General features: G+C 40.3%; 1 protein-coding gene across 6 annotated transcripts in view; it reads left to right on the top strand.

Moving 5' to 3' along the window:
* The window catches only part of PPP1R9A (protein phosphatase 1 regulatory subunit 9A), a 146278-nt gene that overhangs the window by 123572 nt on the left and 6650 nt on the right, over nt 1–16056 (top strand). For 2 of the 6 annotated variants that reach the window (XM_040592828.1, XM_040592827.1), the window contains exons 12-19: nt 1689–1846; nt 2411–2711; nt 6894–6981; nt 7080–7157; nt 9805–10000; nt 12590–12709; nt 14586–14609; nt 15773–15955. In XM_040592828.1, the coding sequence (XP_040448762.1) occupies nt 1689–1846; nt 2411–2711; nt 6894–6981; nt 7080–7157; nt 9805–10000; nt 12590–12709; nt 14586–14609; nt 15773–15955 (1148 nt within the window). The remainder of the gene's footprint in view (nt 1–1688; nt 1847–2410; nt 2712–6893; nt 6982–7079; nt 7158–9804; nt 10001–12589; nt 12710–14585; nt 14610–15772; nt 15956–16056) is intronic. The other 4 variants (XM_040592829.1, XM_040592830.1, XM_040592831.1 and 1 more) reach the window with 4 other exon arrangements.

Here is a 16056-nt window from a genome sequence, read left to right as displayed (position 1 = left end):
ATTACTACTGCCTTACAGCACACCTCTCGGAGAGTTTTTGAGCTGTTAGATCAAGATAACAGAGCCTGTGTCCAGCTCTGCACAATGTAACATTTTTTCCAATCAGGGAGAGCCAGAGTCCCTTAGCTCTTGTGCAGACGATGGCCTTCCCATTCCTGCCTTGAACAGCTGTGATTCAGGGCGCTTTTCACAGACCTTCTGCGTAGATTAATTTCATTTTATTTTCACTGTCATGATAAACTTTGTGCAACATCTCTGACGGCTGCTTGCAGTGAAAATTTGTTTCAGCAGTCACGGGTTCTTCCTGCAAAGCTGTGACACTGCCTTGCTAATGATTTGCCATAATGTGTTGCTGTTGGAAAGTTGAAACCAGACAACTGCAGTAGACGGTGACAATCGCAGTAATGACTGTGTGCTCCAGACTCCCGCTTGGGGAAGGGGGCTTGGGGAGTGACTTCTGATGTGCTCCAAGCAGAAGTGAGGCAGGGCTGTTTCTGTTAGGCCAGTCATACCTATCTGTTCGTATGAGGGACCGAGACTGGTGCTGACAGGGATGTCTTACTTCAGTTTACCAGAGATTATGTAAATTTTAAAGAGTTTGAAGGAATAAAAGAGAGAAGAGTCCGTAAGAGGAGGCAGTGGTTCCGAGGGCAGCACAGCAAGGGAGGAAGTAACAGATGAGACTGCCAGGTGCTAATAAGAAGGTGCTTTTAATTGCAGAAGTATTGGGGTGAACAAGTGGGGCACCTTATTTGAATTGTCACATAGAACTTTGAACAACAGATGACCTTAGGATCCAGAGGAGGATTGGGATTCCTCTCTGCTGTACCCTCCTGAGACAGGGTGATAGAGTAAGCAACCTGGTTCACTGTAGGTCCAAAGGAATGAGTTTAACGCTTGGTTCATAATCCCGTAAAAGGCTGCCTATAAAGCAACCCAGTCACCTACTGACTGCAGACATTTTGCACATATCGTACAAGGTTATTTGGGGGGTCATTCAGTACAGGAGAAAACAAGTCATGTTCTTTAAATGTGTAAGCCATTCTGATTATGATGAAATGTAGAGCAGCCTGAGGACTGTTCTAGATATTTCCTCTGTAATTTGATAAGCAGCCTGCAAAACTGGTGGAGTTATAAGAGAAATGCTTAGTGGGGCAGCTGTGGGGAAAAATGGCAGTCCAGTCCCTCCTCCTCAAGTTGTTTAAAAGGCTGGGTTTGGAGATAAATGAATTGGTCCCCTGGGTCTAAATTGGCATATTCATCCAGACACTAGGAACTGTCTGTCAAACAGCAGTGAGATGAGGATTCCTTTGCTTTACACCTTGGTGGAGGAGAAGCCATTGCAGGCCAAGCACATGCAAGTCCATCTGAGGGTGTCCAAGTGGACCTGCTTTCTGGGCTAGTACAGCTGGTTTTGTGTGATCCTTAACGTAACAGTGGGAATAATTTGTTGAATTTTTAAATATTTGCAGTCGATTCTTTGCTATGTACCTACTGGATCTGTATAGATAAATTTGTTATTATGCAAATAACCTTTTTTTTTTTTGCATTCATACTTTAATAGTTATGAAGATACAGGTACAGGTAAAATATGCAAAGTACATGTACTCACAATTGCAGCTCTTGTCTTACAAAAAAGTAATGAAAGATTCTTCTGTTAAATAGTTTCAAACCATGCTTCCATACAGATTTCAGTGAAGCAGTGCCAGAAACTGAGAGACTGGACTCCAAAGCTCTGAAGACTCGAGCTCAGCTTTCAGTGAAGAACAAGCGGCAGAGGCCTTCTAGAACAAGGCTGTATGATAGCATCAGCTCAACTGATGGAGAGGACAGCCTTGAACGAAAGGTGAGAAGGACTCTACCCTCTCTTTCAGGCTTCCTGTGGAGTGCTAGGTTGCCCCTCTAAGTCATTTCATCCTCTGTCTTCGTCCTTTCATTGTAGCACAGGCAGTATTTATTCCTGTGTGGGCAGTATGCTATGAATGTCCTTGAGTGATGTGCAAGTCCGGTCTCCTCCGAGTCAGCACACTTCTTGGTTTTGTTGCGGATTTTTTTTTAACAGGCATCCTTGGCTTTCTGATTTATGTGTGCTTTATAATGCAGAGTGGGTCCTTTCATTTATGCAGGAGGTGAAAGGAACTTGAATTGTGCATTTCTCTATTTGTTAATTTGTTAACACAATTGATACGATACTCACTCGTTGTTTTGTCCTATTCTGACTTCCATCTGAAAGCAAATACCAATAAACAGCACCCTGTGTGGTATCAAAAGGTAATGGCATGAATTGCTAAAGCGTTTCAGACAAATAGAAGGCTAAATAAAAAATAAAAGAATTGCATGTTCAAAGTAAACCTTGCTCTGATTGGTTACTAAATGGTATAACCTGCTTTATAATCTCTTATACCAACAGCCGTCAAACAGTTACAGTAGTCCCATGCACATTTCAAAATCACCACTGCCCTTATGCATGAGAGCATCCTCACCAGCATCAGATTCTGGTGCTTCCTCCCTCTCCCCCGTGGCTAGCAGTGCAGCAATCTCACTTGACAACCTAACTGAAAACCAAGAAGAAGGACAGCACCACAAAGGAGGTGTCCTTTCCCCGCATGCTCGGGGAGACACTCCACTTTCCTCTCCTTCAAAATCTGGGCACAGCTCTGAAGCATCTCCTTTGCATCACCCAGCTGGCAGGAATATTTTACAGGATAAAGGTATTACTATTTTTTACAATAAATTGATGCATCATTTTGCTCACATCTACTTTATGAACTTCTGTCTGTAGTAGGGCCTTATCAACTAGAAGGCAATCATCTCGTAACTTCTTTTGTCTACATGGAAGTAAAAAAATGACAAATGATCTTGTATGGTAATATAAGAAAAGGACAAAATTTAAAATGAGATTGGGAACTGCTTCCTTTTTTTTCTTTCTTTCTTAGAACTCACTGAAAAAGCTATTGGGAAGTTGCCTTTAAGAAAATCTTGTGTTTCGTTTTTAAAAAAACAAAATTGTTGGACTTTGGGACATTTCTGTATTAGAAACATGCTTACCACAGTGTACTTAGTCGAATTACATGATTTTGGCACTGCTAGATGATACTTTTGGAGGGTGGGGAAAGGAGTGTAAAGCAAGAATAACAGATTGTAGCTTTTAATTGCTGAGAGGTGGCATAGTCTAGATTAAACAAGAGGTTAGTGCCTGGAGACTCTTCATTTACAGAAAAAATAAATCAAGTAATTTGTTGGGGAGGTTGGGCACATTGTTATTTATTTAATTTAGATTCTTTACATGTAAGCTGGATAAAACATGAAGCAATGATACCTACCTCAGGTATATGTCTCATATACAAGTTTATTAAATGCATCAACAATATGATATGCCACAGAATACTGAACCCTCCTTTTCAGATGCCTTATGAAGTCAAAATTAGCATTTTACACAACTTCAGCATTCTTAGCTATGCACCTTGCGTTCTCTAACTGTCATATAGGCTAAAATACATGATAAACATTCTAAGTGAATAGGTCTGGGTAGGTTCGTAACAGACTTTTGCTTACTTAACGGAAAAGAACAACTTGTTGAGGGGTTTTGTTTGTGTGTCTGTTAAGATTTGCCACTGATTTGCAACATATATTTTCTACATCTTCATACTGGGCTTTCACAGAGATTCTTAAAAGACAGATTAATGAAGTTTTGTTGAATTTAGGATAGGTTAATATATGCTAATATTTTTACATGGGTTCTGAAATCGCTAGTCTAACTGCATAGTCTGTAATTGTATAACTGTTAAAGAATCCAAGTTAAATGCAGTATTTGAGTTTTGCAAGTAAAAATAAGGGTGTGAACATAAGAATGTGACTTCCCAAACTCGTACTCCAGCTTGAGTGTATGATTGATTTATCAGTTAAGTTATAAATGCTGCGTTTCCAACCGATGTAAGAAAAATATCTCAATAAAAATTTAGTGGAGACTAAATGCCTTGTAGCATAAGGAATAGAGTAGTGTATTCCACCCAGTGTCACTCTTTCCAGTTTAGGTTTGAAAAATAGTCTCTGTCTGAGTATTGGTGTCATGCCTTCCCCAGCGTGACTGTTAAGTAAACCACCAGTGCTTTTGTGCATATCCAGATTTCGATGAAAATTAACCAGAGCAATTTAGTTTCAAATGGAAAATTTGCATTTGATAAGGCCTACAAAAAGAAATATCCTAAAGTGATGTTTGGCAACAAGTGTTGTAGCAATACTTGTTGCCAGACATTGCTTTAGGATATTTCCTAAATCTCAAACTTTAATTCATTTTAATTTGGCTGTCAGACTCTTACAGGTCGGAGAATAAAAAGGGCTGTTGTATTTGTTCTGTGTGTTCAGGTAGTGTTTTTTTAGGGATGGAAGGAGAGCACATCTGTGGACACGTGTGTGTCAATTAATCTCTCATTAGCAAAAGTCCATGTTAGCAAGCTCACACCTGTCTCTTTTCTTATGAGATCCTGCAGTGTTGTGGGAAGAGCTGAAGTGGCATGAGATCAGTTTCATTGCAAAATGATGAGGAGTTTTGCTTGTTCGTCTTTTAAGTGCAACTTTTTCATGTATGTGTATGATTAATTTATTTTCTTCAGTTCTGCCTGTTTTGTGAAATAGCATCCTTTGACAAGGCAGCCAGGTTGATGCCTGCAGGCGCTGCTCAGCTGACGTGAGGCAGGCTGCAGCTGTTTTGTGACCTTGGGGAGGAACGTTACTGTTTTGTGACCTTGGGGAGGAACGTTAGGTCTAGTCTCCGTTCACATCTGTCAGCCACAGGTTACTTTCACCACCTCCTTGAGGCTGAAAGCAATGGATTGAACAGCTTTGTGTGATTTATTCTGAGGGACTGGCTCTCCCTCACTGAAAAGCTACAAGGAGTCGGGGAAGATGCATCCATCCAGGGCGGTCAGAGTCCCCCCCTGCTCATGCCGGGCACCTGCGGGCCTGGTCATGGCCTGCCATGTGCCAAGCACCGCGTACTTCCAGGGGTGCGAGGCCCTGTAGAGTCAGATCTACTCTGCTGCTGAAGCTGGGTTTGGGACCTGGCCCATCCATCTTCTCTGTGTATCCCATAGCCACCACCAGTGTTTTCCCCAGCCAGTGGTCATTATTCAGAGGGCCTGGACTGGGCAAAGCTGCGTGTGAGCGGGAGCATAGTGGTACAGGAGCCCGAACAGAAATCTGCCATACCAGGTAGCTGCTGCATGTCCCTGCTGAGCTCTCCAGCTTACTACTTCTACTACAGCAGCTAAACCTCCAGCTACTAAACGCTTTCATTATTTGCCCACCACAAAAGCAGTGCACCTTATAGTTTCATTCACTAATTCAAAATTTTCTCAAAAAAGCCCACTGTCCCCTCGCCCCCAAGCCTCACTTGCCTGTGAGTAGCTAGCGTGAATATAAACATTACAACTTATTCTTGAAAGTGGCAGTTGTGACAGTGGTTAAATGAGAAATGTGCGTTAAAGGTCAGAGAGGAACCATGAGAGGAGACAGGAGAGGAGTGTGCTCGGTGTAGAGCTGATGCAAAGTGTGCATTGCCTGAAGTTCTCCTTGGCCTCCCTGGGGAACAGATTTCTCCTCAGGAGCCTTTGCCTTGCTTTCATCATTCTTCATATTACTTTTTGGGTTGTTTTTTTGGCAGTGAGGTTACTTGTCAGTTGTTCTTGAATGTTGTTTTTTTCACATAAGGACTTGTGTTGGTAGAACTAGTAGGGCTTTTGTAGAGTGTGGGCATCACAAGGATTATTTTCCTGCTTTCCCCAGGATTTATGAACCAGTTGCACACTGAAATTTTTACTTGAATGAAAATTTGGCTAAATAATATCCACAAAGCAATGTGCAACGTTCATTACACATGGGTGACTGTCCTGTGATAGTGCTGTGGTATTTTTGATTAATTTTGAGGGCTTAATTTGTGTCAGCTACAATAGGAGACATCCACAAACCCAGCAGTGCTTTCAGTTAAAAGTCATTGTACATCTGAGATCACACTGTGAAAGTCACCAGACTGCAAGTGACATGAATGACTGACCTTCATTTGCTTCCTTTAGAGTGTTTGGGGACACTCTTTTTGTTTAAGAATCACAGAAACTGTGCCTGAATTTTTCAGCTGCTGCATGTTTTATTTTAGCTTCCATAAAGATTTCACAGGATGTTTTGCAGACTCAGATTCATTGTTTTGACTTTATAGGTACTGCAGGCTGTTTCCTCTTTAGACTTTACCAGTGTTTGTAGGAGAGATCAAAAATTGGTAGAAGTCTCAGGGCAAATTTATTGACTAAGCTGCTTTTATTTCTTTTTTTTTTTTTTTTAATTCAGAATGGTTGGATTTTAAGATGTTTATTTTAACATTTAAATGTTCATTTTAACAAAGATGTTCAAGATAAACAGGTAACTATTACCTAGGGTGTCCATCACAAAAGGTACCATTGGCTCCAAATTTCAAGGAAGTGTTTCAGGAGTCACTTTGGAAGTAAAGCATACATACCAAATGAATTCTGTAAAAGGAAACTTAAGCAGCTACTGCTGAGTTTAAAAATGGATCCACTGTGATGTTTACTTGTAAATCTTTTGTGTTGTTCAACTTACTACATATTCATTAGAACTCAACCAAAATTAACTTCTCATTTTCTTCAATTAAAATAAGATTTCCTGATGTATACTTTAAAATTCTGAATTTATTTATTTTTATTCCTGTTCACACCATGTTCTTAAAAATGAGAATTCACCTAATTAAGTCGTGTACTCACACATGTGTACATGTATGCATATCTAATTATGAAAAGATACACAAACTTTTCTGGATGGAAGGTGGCTATCAGTAGCAATTAAAAATAATAATGTACATTCTTCTGTGTACAAATGTGTCCTAGATGGTGCCACATGTGCTCAGGCAGCAAGAGCAACTAGCCCTACTATAGGGCATACAGAAAAACTAAAGCGAAAACTTGCAGATCTTGGGTAAGCATTTTGTTATTTAAAATACTTATTCTTTTAATTAAAAGGATTGCAAGTAAAATTTTGAAGATGTTTCCTGATGTTTTCTAATATTCTTGTAGGGCTCCCTTGAGAAGGAGTTCAAACAAGGGCAAGAAGAGGAAAGAAAAAGAAGCTGTTAGGGTCACCTATGGCAGTAGGTATGGGTAAAAGATTGAGGATGCAAGAAATGATATGCCAGAAACATTGGAGAAATCTAACTGTCCTAGCAGACAGGAACATTAACAGTCCCACTGACTTCATATATAAAAAGTGTTAAGCTTTGAGATAACCTTCTGAGTTTACACACCTAGATTTCTTAACTAATGAAGGACTAACACATAATCTAAAAGTACTTGGAGACTTATAATATCATGGTGTCACTGCTACTGTTGCATCCACTAATGGGATTTGCAGAAATAGTTTATCAGAGCTGGCCTACAAGACACACACGTAGTCAGTTAATAATACCCATGAACCAGAAATCTTGACACAATTCCACATCTTTTTTTGAAAAAGCTCCCAGAGCAAGCTGTTCACTGCAGCTTCACAGCACCCATATCAGAAATGCTTTTGGAAGGGTTTGCTTCTGAAGATGTATATCATAAGTTGAATATAGATAGGAAAAATGCTGACTGCATTTGTCACATCATCAACTCTTAGGGAAGGAATTGTGAATTCCTTTTGATATCTGATGCGACCACATCACCAGCATCTGGACTTTGAATAATAAATGAATGTTCAAAATGGCAAGAAGCAATCTTCTCTGCAAAAGCTAGTGTAGATTTTTACTGAAGGTCTCACCTCTTATGCTGATGAGTCTGACAGGATCACAGCTGCAGAGGGTAATACCTGGTTCCAGGTGTGAAAGAGAAGTTAATGGCAAGAGTGCTCAGCAAACTTAGTATGTTCCAAAAGTCTAGAAAGGACATAGCAAGTCAAAAAATCACTGCGTATAAAACAATGCAGAAGAAAACCTACATGATAAAAGACCTATGGGAAGAAAGCAAACTTTGAATGCTACTCAGAAAATCATTGTGGTGGAAAACGAGTGTGTAGCCATTTGTGGAGTTTTGCTGACAGCCTAGTATGTGGAGAGCCATTGACAAGTATAGTGTGTAGCTCCCTAAAATCAGAAAAGCAAAAGAAACCTTAGACTTCTGGCTTAATCCCTGAGGCACACTGTACTGAAGTGCAGTGTTCTGTCACAGCATACATTTGCACATCAGTATCCTGCAGATAGCTGGCAGGATCTTCAGTGATCTTAGGCAGCAGTCGTCGCCTCTGCACTCATGTTGGAAAACCTGTTCGAGTTGGTTACGCTGCTATGTCTGCCTGCAGTGTGACCTGGAGTTAGTGATGCTCACTGCGGGATTTCCCTAGTGACAGGGAGAGATTTGTTAAAGCAAATTCTCTGCACCTCTGTGCAGCTGTAAGGCAGCTCAGAGGAAATGTGATGATGTTTTCTCTACAGTCCAAAGCTGTATAAGCTCTTTGAAAGAAGGAAGGTGGTGATCAAAAGACAGCATCCTGTTATAATTATGTCCGTTACAGCAACTGATGGATGTAGAATTAATCATGCTGTCAGATGGACATTGCATGATTTTGCCATTGCGAAAATACAGCACTCAGGATGTGCCAATGAAATCCTGAACGATTTCCTAAGACTACCACTAATGTTACATACATAAAAACCTCCTCATTTAAGTAAGAAGCATATATTCCCCTGCCTGAAACTAGGTGATACAGGCAACATAATTTGGGTTTTCTTTCTACTTTCAAGCAAGATAAGAGGATGAAGGAGGAGTACAGGACTGATCAGATACATCTGCCTTTCTTTATGTAGCTAAAAGGAGGGAGGATTCTTCTGCTTCCAAGGTGGGGGCCCTTTGACAACCTCAGTTTCATCCATACAGAACAAGAGGCTTTACATTATACAAAGCTCTAGTGATTTTCTTAATAATGATTTGAAAGGTGTCCAGAAGATAGAAGTTGCGTAGGAGTGTCATGCTCTGAAACAGTAATATATATGTTGATATAAGTAGTATGAGAATATGGCATATGCATAAGTTCTTTGGGGCAGACACTTTGCATAGTTATTTTTAATTTACATACTGTGCTGTTGATGTATTTAGCCAATAATTCAGGCATTTTATTTTGTAACTTTATTACCTTTGCCTTGATCACATTATCCACTGCAATCTTTGTTACCACAAAGAGAGAAGCTGGTAGTATCACATGGGTGTTCATTTCATTTTTCTCTATTAGTATTTTTAATATTTAATAACTATAAAATCAAGATAATAATACTCTGTTGGCATTTGGCTGTTAAAACAAAGGTACCTTTCCGTACATAGCTACAGACACACCTGATTCATTCTGCCTGTGCTCGAAATCCAAGCCAGACCTTCTCTGGGAACCACAGCCCGCTTGGGTCAGTGCTGAGTCTGGTCATGCTGAGATACCTCTGGGGCTCAGAAACGCACGAACACAACATGGGGCTTCTTGACTGGAGCTGGTTCACATCCAAACGGCAGGAGCACAGGCATTTTCAGCTGGCACCTGTGTCTGCTTGCTGTATGTATGCAGTCTAAGGGAGCTTGAGTTAGAAAAAGAATCAAAAGAACCCACTGTTTTCTTCTGCTGCTGAAAGACATTTCAGGCGTACCCCTACCAGCTGCATGCCACTCAGTTCTTCAGTCACAGTTACAGGGGATGTCACTCTTTTTACAATTAACTGCCTCTGTAGCATTTTGGTTTCTCTTATTTATCATCTAACACATATTCCTGCTCCTTTCTCTTAAACAGGACCGCCAGAGAGATGCTGCAGAAATCAGCAAACACTAAATCTTTAGCAGAGCGATCCTCCTCTCTCCCACACTGTGTACCATTCACATGGTATGGAGAGAGTGGCAAGGGATCCAATTCTAGCAACCTGCCATCGCCTACCAGCTCAACTGAACCTTCCTCTGAAAATATAAGTCCAGCTAAAAAAGGGACAAAGGTAGAAAATAAAAACTACCTTATTCCCACTGTGTTGAGTGGCATAATTGGCTTCATGTTTCTGGAAAAAGAACAGGCCAATATGTGACTACTACAATAAACAGTGCATGGTGTTCATTGTACGGTAAAAGCTCATCCAAACAGAACATCTCTGTCATTGTACCATTCTACATTCTACCTTTTTATGCTGTCTTAATGTACATTAATTCAGTAAACTAACTGTGGTGTGCTGTACCATAACACAAGCAAGTGGTGCCAGTGGAAATTAGCATTTGGATCCACTGAACAAATGCTAGATTTGTGTGTTCAATTATAGCTGTTTTCTGCATTCTTCAGGACTGATTGTGGGAATACCTACCCATGTTCAAATGAGGTGTTTGCAAGTGAAGAAATGCTGTATGCTGTCAGTCATCTGCCTTTTTTCCCCAGTAACGAAATCTGTTTGTCATGCATGCTCGATGTTGGATTTAATTATCCGAAGATGCCTGGACTGTAGATAGGAACTATTGCAATTTAATACATCTGTGTGATTCCTTTCTATGTGCATGAATGTTTCAGCATGATAACGCCGTTAATAACCCTTAGTTATAGTAATATACTTAGCTTTTTCATGTTTATTTTTACTTCTGGAAAATAGTTCTCTGCCTGTATCTTCTTATAACTTGTAGCAGTTGAATTTTTATGTTGGTCTGGTAAGAAGCAGCAGATATGGTTCTCAACTTTATGTACAGGAATATGAGTCAGGAATCTAAGTTCTCTGTCTTCTGCAAGCACATGCTGTACAGTTTCCACAGGCATTTCTTACTCTTTTGGTGCCAAAAGCTGGTGATACCTTACTTCAGCTGTGCACCAACCTATGCAGGGTCATAGCTGCACTCATGTTACTTGGTAGGAAGAACAACACAGGGCTGACCAGTCCCAGTCAGAGTGGTAGAGAAGACCACAGGGTGAAATGTCTGAAGATTAAAGAGAAACTACTTGGGTACCCTATTTCTTTTGAAAAAGAAAGATGAGGATTAGACATGTGAATCTTATTTGTGCCTTTAAACAAACATTGTATAAAAATAATCTTCAAGTGGGGAAAAAAGCACCCCCTTTTACAGTTAGTATTAGCTTGAGGTTTTGGGTGGGGCATTGTCCTGCTATCATAATTATTAGCAGGCCTTGGCTATCTTGTGTTTTTTGTATAGAAAATTAAATTTTAAACACTTAAATTCATCGTAAGGCTGAAGCTTGCACAAAATAGAGGTGAAAGAAAAATCAGAGTACTTAGAAAAAGACGTTCTTCACACAACAGGAGGTAGAGCTGTTGAACTCCTGGTCTTAAGAACACTGTGGGGGCTAAAACTTTGCATATTAAGGAAGCTGCTCCAATTTTCTTCTCTGTAAAGAGTTGGGAAAAACAGAACAGGAATTCTAAACGTAGGTGTGAGAAAACAGATCACAAAAACATTTTGATGTTCTCTGTAAAGTTTAAAAGCTCTTAAATTAACAGTTCCTATACTGCTAGTTGGGTTTTTAAAGCACAGCATGATACCAATGTTTAGTTGGACTTCCAGAAAAACTAAGTGGACCAACACTTGATATTTTTGGAAGACTTCTTGTTTTCAGGACAGATAGGTCAAATCTTTGGGGCACATCAAAGGACGACTGTTTTAGTGTTGGGTTTGGTTTTGATATTTGGATCAGTTTTTTTTAATTGAATGTCAAAGGTGAATTGAATTTGATATTCATTTAGATGTTAGAGTAGAGATTAGAGGTCTCCATATCATCAACTGTATATTCAAGTTAAATATAATATCATGGTGTCCTTAGTTTTTTATAGATTTTGTTTTTTATGGTTCTCACTTTAATGTGAAATACTTGTTAATTTTTGTCTTCTTCTGATGGTAATTGTGCTGTATTCCTGGAAAATATGTGCACGCTTTTGCTGTCCTTTGCTGTAAGGTGTGATGTCTCTCATTGCATTGTTAAGAAAAAACAGGGTTTATTTTATGGTTATTAGTTCAGTCAATAACATTCAATATCCGAAGATCTCTTTTGCTTTCAGTTTCAGTTTTTTCGAAAGGTATAGGCAAAGAGGGAGGATCCCTTCACTTTTCTAGGAGTTTATTTGGGACTCGGAAATGGATTCACAGGATATTCTCTTTGCTCTTTCAATAGCAGTTTTCACTTCTTTCTGCTAATTAATCCTCTGTCCTATTTGTGCTACTGCCTGTGCTACGCTTGTCCTAAATGTTTGTAGGACAAAAAATGCTAGGGATTAACCCATGGAAGCAGTAATTTAGCTCCAAGATGAGAGCCAGCATCTTAAGAGGGAGTCTGGAAATTGCTTTCAGACCCCTTTGCTATTCATTGAGGCATTAAGCTGGCAAAGGTGTCTCTTGAAGTACACAGTGGTAAAAATACTGTGTATTCTATAAATATTAACGAAGCCATAAATTAGGTTCCACATGTGTATGCTAACTGGTTTGGTAAATGATTGATATCACTCCTGAACTATGCCAACCTGGAAGAGAAAAAGCAAATTTCCCTTTTAGATGCACGTATGAGATTGATTGTTCATTCTAATTCATCGTTTTCTCCACAGAATTTCACGTTCAATGACGATTTCAGTCCTAGCAGCACAAGTTCAGCTGATTTGAGTGGTTTAGGAGCAGAACCTAAAACCCCAGGTTTCTCGCACTCCTTAGCACTGTCGTCAGATGAGGTATGCTGATGAAATTGTTTAAGGTGGGAAATAGTTGTTTTCTTTCTCCCATGGCATTTTGCTTGATCCTTACTCAAATAGTAAAGGGCTATTTTTTAGGCAATAGAATGGGAAAAGAAAATTAATCTTGGTTTCTAGATAATGCTTTTTCTTGTTCATATAATAACAACTTGAAATGAAGGTCCTATCCTATTATCATAGGAGAGTAGAATGCAGTTGGTTTCCTAAGAGATGCTCTATTCTCACACATTTCAGTACATTTTCCCTGCATTCTAATTAGTACATGTGAACCTATAGATATGTATATATAATATACATACACGAAACGAGACATAATTAGACAATTTTGAGGTAATAAACTTACAGTATTTTTTGGTAGATATAGCTGAGATATAAGGCATCTTCACCTAGACTAATCTTTACCCTTACAGATTAAAATAATAATGATCTGTACATGCAGTAACTGTATTGCTGTACCTAAATGTATGCATATTGATTAGAACATACATGTGTTAATCCACTTTGCATTCTTTGTGCTTGCTTTGCACAGTGGATTTGAATTCAGTTACTTCAAACCAGAGTTTTTTTGAACAATGATAATGTGAAAAAGCATTCCTAACCCCTGTAAATTGCTGACATAATTGAGCTGAATATAATCTATTGAAAATACTTTTCTTAAGATACTAGTTTTGTACCTCAATGACGTTTCACAATTTGACAGTAGCCGACAACATGTTCTGTGGACTCAGGAAACCCCAGCCTTTGTTCTTTTACAAACACTCTGTAAGAACATCAAGTTTTTCATGTAAGGTTTGAGCCAGGGTTTTATTTTAGAGAGTAAGAACTTGAAGTGTCAATGTCTTATTTTTTTTTGATGATAGTTAGATCTGTTCTATTACTGCCTGCATGCTCTGCACGGGTTTAAAGAATGAGAGCTGTTCTGTGCAACCCCATTTGCCAAAAGGCAAGCCTACAACCATTCTTTAGAGGTTACTTACTGCAGGTAATAAAAAGCAAAAATGTATAACAATCATAGGAGAGGGCAGACAGGTCTCTATATTCTATGAACGACTGAAAACAACGAAGTCATCATTTACACTTTATTTAGTATTAATAATATCTTGATAATGCATTTCATTTTCTTACCGTGTTTCATTCTCCTTATATTATGTATTTTATCGTGGCTATGCCCTGTTCCCAGCGGTACTGAATTAAAAGCTTGAAAATGCTTTCATTTTGCTTGTTCAGCTCTTACTTTATCACTTCCAAAATACCAAGCCTGAACAGGCCTATAAAAGTGAATTTTTTCTCCATCCTCTGCTGTGTGCCAAATTGCAGCCTCCGAATCGGGCAGCACGTTCAGCAGGAGCCGCGGTGGAGACCGCCACAACCGCCATGGCAAGGGATTAGGCTGGTGTTGCTCTTCAGTTGCTGTTGCTGCAAGCACTCCTTTGCTCAGGCTTCTCTGGCAGATCCGACGTGATCATTTGAAGGAGATTAAAAAAATGAAGGGGTGGAGAGGGAACCCAGTTCTTGCAGGTTGTTCTCCTCTAATTAAGGAGCTTTTGCTCTTGGAATTGGAGCCATTAGGAAGGTTCCCACCAGTTCCAGGGTGTCAAGACCAGGAACTCCAAGGGGGTTTCATTGACACAGTCTCAGGTTTAGCTGCCAAATCATGTGTGTGCTGAGCTTTCAACATAACCTCTCTGCTTCTGGAACTAATTTTTTTTAAAGAAACCTCTTTGGTTTTGAGTAGCCATATCTGTTTGCAAATCTTGGTGCTGCCCTTGCCTGAATTTTTACATGCTGTTACATGTTCTGTATTTTGTTTCTATAATGCTTTTCTTTCCCATTTCTTTGTTGCTCCCTCACTCAGAGCCTGGATATGATTGATGATGAGGTGAGATACTAGTGTGCTGTTGTGGTGAATCGTGTGACCATCGCGTGGCAACGTATCGTCTCATTTGCAGATTCGCGTTTCTTGTTTTATGGTGTTGTGTGGCAAACCCCCTTGTTCGAGCAGAATATGCAGATGTCACTGGCTCCTCTCTCCTTGTCTTGAGTTCCCCTCTCCTTTCTGCTGAGAGTGTTCAAGGCCATAACTAATTGCAGTTTTTGCGGTATGCTGGAAGGGGGAGGAGGGTTGGTGTCAGAGCAAATCCACCAGGCCAAGCATCAGCTGCACCGAGCTCCTGCTGGCAGCAGGAGAAGGAAAAGAGAGTGCTTAAGCCATCTTTTTCCCAGCCCTGAGAACTGGGCAGTCAGAAGCCGGCAGAGCTTCCCGCATCATCTAACGCACTGTGAAAGCTGCTCTAACAGCAGACAGCTGCTGCAGCCTGTAGCAGCTGCTTTGCTGACGGCGGCTGGGACAGAGGAGCTTTTGTTTCTGGCCCCACCAGCATACCCCTGGGTGGAATAAAGTGGCAGAGCAGGGACACGGGGCTGTGGCAGCAGCTGACACCCCACCTGCCCCTCCTGGTGCTGCGGTGATGAGAGCAGGGTCAGGGCTGTGGGATCGCTGTGTGTTTCTTACCACTCCTCTGTGTCATCTCATAGTCTTCCATAGATAGTATCAGTCTCACTGGCTGTTGGATGTCATCACTTTGAACTTTAGAGTGGTTTTCTGAGGGGTTTTTTTTTCCCCCTGGATTTCTTCTTTTATAGCTTAAGCACATCATAAAGATCTGTGAATGACCCAGGAAGTGGAATGCAGAATTCATTGCACCCTTTAGAAACGTTCAGATTTGAAGGCTAAAAAATCTTGTGAGGGAATGGGAGCATACCTGTTTGCAATTGCACCACCTGGCCATCTCGGTCCCTGTTTGGGTTAGAAGGAATGTCAGTTCCTTTTTGTTCTTCTATTTTTAGATAGAAGACTTTTGGGGTACCTTGTACCAGTTCTTAGACATCTGGTTAGATACAGATCTAATTTAGCGGTGTGAAATTGCTATTATTGTAGTGTAAGGATAGTACAGATACGTCTGCTCTGATGCTGGCACTTTGTACAGAAAAAAATTGTTTGTGTTGCCCTTTTAATAATAACGCAGCGTATTTTTGTCACAGATCCTTGATGATGGACAGTCTCCTAAGCACAGTCAGTATCAGAGTCGTGCTGTTCAGGAGTGGAGCGTGCAGCAGGTTTCCCACTGGTTAATGAGCCTGAACCTTGAACAGTACGTTTCCGAATTCAGTGCCCAAAACATTAATGGGGAGCATCTCCTTCAGCTGGATGGGAGTAAGCTCAAGGTAATTGACTGACTGGACTTCAAAACTAACTGTAGTATTTGTTGTCACTTTAAGTAGTCTTAAAGGAAGTAAGAACCCAGCCAGAAAGCAGTGGATCCCCG

Source organism: Falco naumanni, chromosome 4, assembly GCF_017639655.2.
Source record: "Falco naumanni isolate bFalNau1 chromosome 4, bFalNau1.pat, whole genome shotgun sequence".
Lineage (NCBI taxonomy): Eukaryota > Metazoa > Chordata > Aves > Falconiformes > Falconidae > Falco > Falco naumanni.
The sequence above is the reverse complement of the archived record's forward strand: the minus strand, read 5'-3'. Positions and strand labels throughout refer to the sequence as shown.